The 3,753-nt window shown below is 35.7% G+C and overlaps 1 protein-coding gene across 1 annotated transcript; it reads right to left on the bottom strand.

Annotated features, from left to right (window-relative positions):
- Nucleotides 1–625: 625 nt before the first annotated feature.
- On the bottom strand, nucleotides 626–1,570 carry LOC105985066 (olfactory receptor 14A2-like). The gene has a single exon (XM_013015477.1). The coding sequence runs from the start codon at nucleotides 1,568–1,570 to the stop codon at nucleotides 626–628; it is 945 nt and encodes a 314-aa protein (XP_012870931.1).
- Between the last annotated feature and the right edge of the window lie 2,183 nt (nucleotides 1,571–3,753).

Raw genomic sequence — 3,753 nt, 5'->3', positions numbered from 1 at the left:
TGTTCAACATTTTTGTCAATAAAAGAAATGTGATTCAAAACCACATTGAAATTCCACATCACCACAGTTAGAATGGACATTATCAACAAAACAAATAATAGTAAATACTAATGGTGAAGTTGCCTAAAGGGAATGCTACTAAACTGTTGGTGGGAATGTAATCAACCACTCTGGTAAGTAGAGTGGAGGTTCCTCAAAAGACTAAACCTAGAGATCCCCTGTGGCCCAGAAATCCCATTTCTGGGCATTTACCCAAACAATCACAAACAAGGCCACACCCTTGATTTTTTTGCACCATTAAGCAATGTATTCTCAGGCTCCAAGGAGGTAGAAACTGGTAGCTTTGTCACTGTGCACTTCTAGTCTGAATTACATGTGTCACTTCAAGAATTCAGTATCAAGCTTGTATGAGCTATGATATAATTTCATTGTTGCATTATACTGAAATTGTAAATTACATCCAAGTATGTATAAACAAAATAACAGCAAACAAAATGTGTAGCTATTTATATCACATTAAAATGACACATATATGTTAATAAGAGAATTACAAATGTAGATATAGACATCGATTTTCAATAAAATTTATACAATGTCATGTCCTTTGACTTTCTAGATATTGATTCTACTGTTTTCCCAACATACAATGTTGCAGTCTCCATAGGAGCCTCCAAACAGCAGCCTTGATTTCCTTATTTCTCAGACTGTATATTACAGGGTTCAAAGATGGAGGCACCACAGAATAGAAAACAGATGCTAAGAAGTCCACAAGCTGTGGAGAGTCAGGGACTTGTTTCATATGGGCGGAAGCAGCTGTAACTATAAATGTGGTGACAACTATGAGATGGGGCACACAGGTGGAGAAGGCTTTTGACCGTCCTTGTAGGGATGGCATTCTCAGCACTGTATTAAAGATGTAAATGTATGAATACCCAATGCCCACAAGGCACAGAAATCCATATGTGATTGCAATGGTCACACTAACATCAGTGATGGTATGTTTCCTGGAGCAAGAAACCTTCAGTAGAGAGGGGACATCACAGAAAATCTGTGGGAGTTTTCTGGAACCACAAAATGATAGAGAGAAAGTTCCGCCTGAGAATAACATGGCAAAGATACTGCCAAGGAACCAAGAAACTGCTACCAACTGTACACAGATTCTATTGTTCATGATGACCTCATAGTGTAGTGGGTGACAGATGGCCGCATATCGGTCATAGGACATGGCTGTCAGGATGAAAATCTCACACCCAACAAAATGAACCACCAACAAGACCTGACTCACACATCCTGAGAAAGAGATGATACTCCTGTGGGTCAAACAGTTCCAAATAAAGTTTGGGACAGTGACAGATATGAGGCCCACATCAAAGAAGGACAAGTTCTTCAGGAAGAAGTACATTGGGGAATGAAGACACCGATCCATGGTGACAAGGGTAAAGATGAGAAGATTCCCCATGACAGTGATCATGTAGATGAGCAGAAACAGAAATCCATGGAAGAGCTGGGTCTGCTTGCTGTCAGAGAGTTGGGTGAGAATGAAGTCTGTCTCTAATGTAAGGTTGGCCATGGCTCCTACCTCATTTAATTCCTGTAGACAAAAGAAGGAAAGACACATGATTATTTCATGCTGAGGTTTCCTCTACTCCATTTCACTTCTTAGCAGTACATTTTTATCTTGTCAAAATCAAGATTTTGGTCAAATGTATTTAGAGTTTTACTCTGTTTAATGTATATCACATTTCATACTCTTAAACTATCATTTACAAGCTATACTAGACTGATAGCTGTTAAGCTAGCAGATTAGACAGAATATCTTTACATAGCATCTAAAGGATTTATTTGCTCATTTATTTTGGGGCACAATCTGAATCGAACCTTCCTTTCTTTCCCTTTCTTTCCCTCATTCCCTTCTACTCCCTTTCTCTTTTCTTCTTTTCTTTCTCTCTGTTAAAATAATTTTGTTATGAAAAATTCATTCAAACATGTATGAAAAAACAATTTAAGGAACCTACATGCACTACAATGATAAACATGTAACCAATCTTGCTCCATCTATCTCTCATTTATTCTTTAACAAAGAAGAGCAGAAAGCATATCAAAGAAGGTTATAGAAGAATGGTTAGGACTGTTTTTAATTGGGATGTAATACATAATAAGTGATAAAACAATAATAAATAACCTCTGTCATTAAAAAATTTATCCTGAATAATTAAATTTTGAATGAAGTAATTGTGTAGTACAACGAATTGTAAGAAATCTCTTAGAGAAAGTTGCCATTGAATCTGTTTGTTTATGGCTTTGATTGCATCAGGAAGTTACATTTTCATTGAGAACAAAATTGTCCATTTATTTTTATTGCTACATACATTGTACAGTCTTATCAAAAATTAATCTTATGTATAAAGGAATATAAAAATAAAAACCAAACCTCCTTTTTTAAATGTCAACTCTTTGTACAACTACTTAAAAATAATAGTAAGAAGAAAAAATAAGAAAAACAATAATTATAGAACTGTAATATAAAAAATAATAGTAAGTATGGGTGAAAAGATAGGAAAATTTTAGCATTCCTGATCCACAGGCTTTTTCTGTTATATCTCATGTACACTGCAATGCCTTTCATGTCTCTTACACATACTCCCTCTCTAACTCACTCCCTTACTTGCTGTATTTCTAATGAGATTAGTAGCATTGATGTGAAAGCCCATTTTATAACAACTGGGTGTTAATAAATATACATTGCAAATTACAGCACTGGAAAAGAGTTGTAGTGAGATACTTGTCAGTGTGGCTCAGTATTTCAGTGTGTAAAGAAGAAAGAAATGTAAGAAATAATTTTGTACAATCCCATTTGTCCAGCCATTTTTGATTGGCTGTATTTCCGGGTCTTTCTAACAAAATTTTTACCTGTGCCAAGGGGCCCTAGTGTTTCTCTTATTCTTTCCTGTAATGTTTTTGGGGTGTCTGCTTTTACCTCCAGGTCTTTGATCCATTTGGAATTAATTCTGGTGCAGAATGATATATAAGGATCTAACTTTAGTTTTCTATAGATGTTTAACCAATTTATCCCGCACCATTTGTTGAAAAAGCTGTCTTTCATCCTATTTTTTTGGCTCCCTTTTTGAAGATTAGTTGGCCATAAGTCTACAGGTTCATTTCTGGTTTTTCCCTTCTCTACCATTGGTCATCAGGCCTGTTTTATGCCAGTACAGAGCTGTTTGTTATTACTATAGCTTTTTGTTTGTTTGTTTGGTATTGGTATTAAACTACTCAACTTCTGCATGACAAAGGACATAGTTAGCAAGATAAATTTTTAAAAAAACAAGGATTGGGAGAAGATGTTCTAGCTATACAACAGTTAATGGCCTCATACCCAAAATATACTTAAAACTAAAAAAAATAGATTCCCTCCCCCCAAAATATCCTCAAAGAAACAACAGCCCATTAATGTGTGCTAAAGACTTAAAGAGAGACTTCTCTGAAGAGGAAATAAGAATGGCCAAGAGACACATGAAAAACTGCTCAACATAAAAGAAATGGCCATAAAAGAAATGTAAATCCACCTCACCCCAGTTAGAAAGTCCATTATCAAGAAATCTAGTAACAACAGATGCTAGTGGGGATATGGACAAAAGGGAACCCTACTAAACTAATGGTAAGAATGTAAAAATGTGTTCGATCAGTCTGGAAAGAAGTATGGAGGTTCCTCAAAAGACTAAACATAGAGCTTCTCTATGACTCAGCAATTCC

This window comes from Dipodomys ordii, unplaced genomic scaffold (assembly GCF_000151885.1).
Source record: "Dipodomys ordii isolate 6190 unplaced genomic scaffold, Dord_2.0 Scaffold27, whole genome shotgun sequence".
NCBI lineage: Eukaryota > Metazoa > Chordata > Mammalia > Rodentia > Heteromyidae > Dipodomys > Dipodomys ordii.
This window is presented reverse-complemented; position numbering and strand designations above follow the sequence as displayed.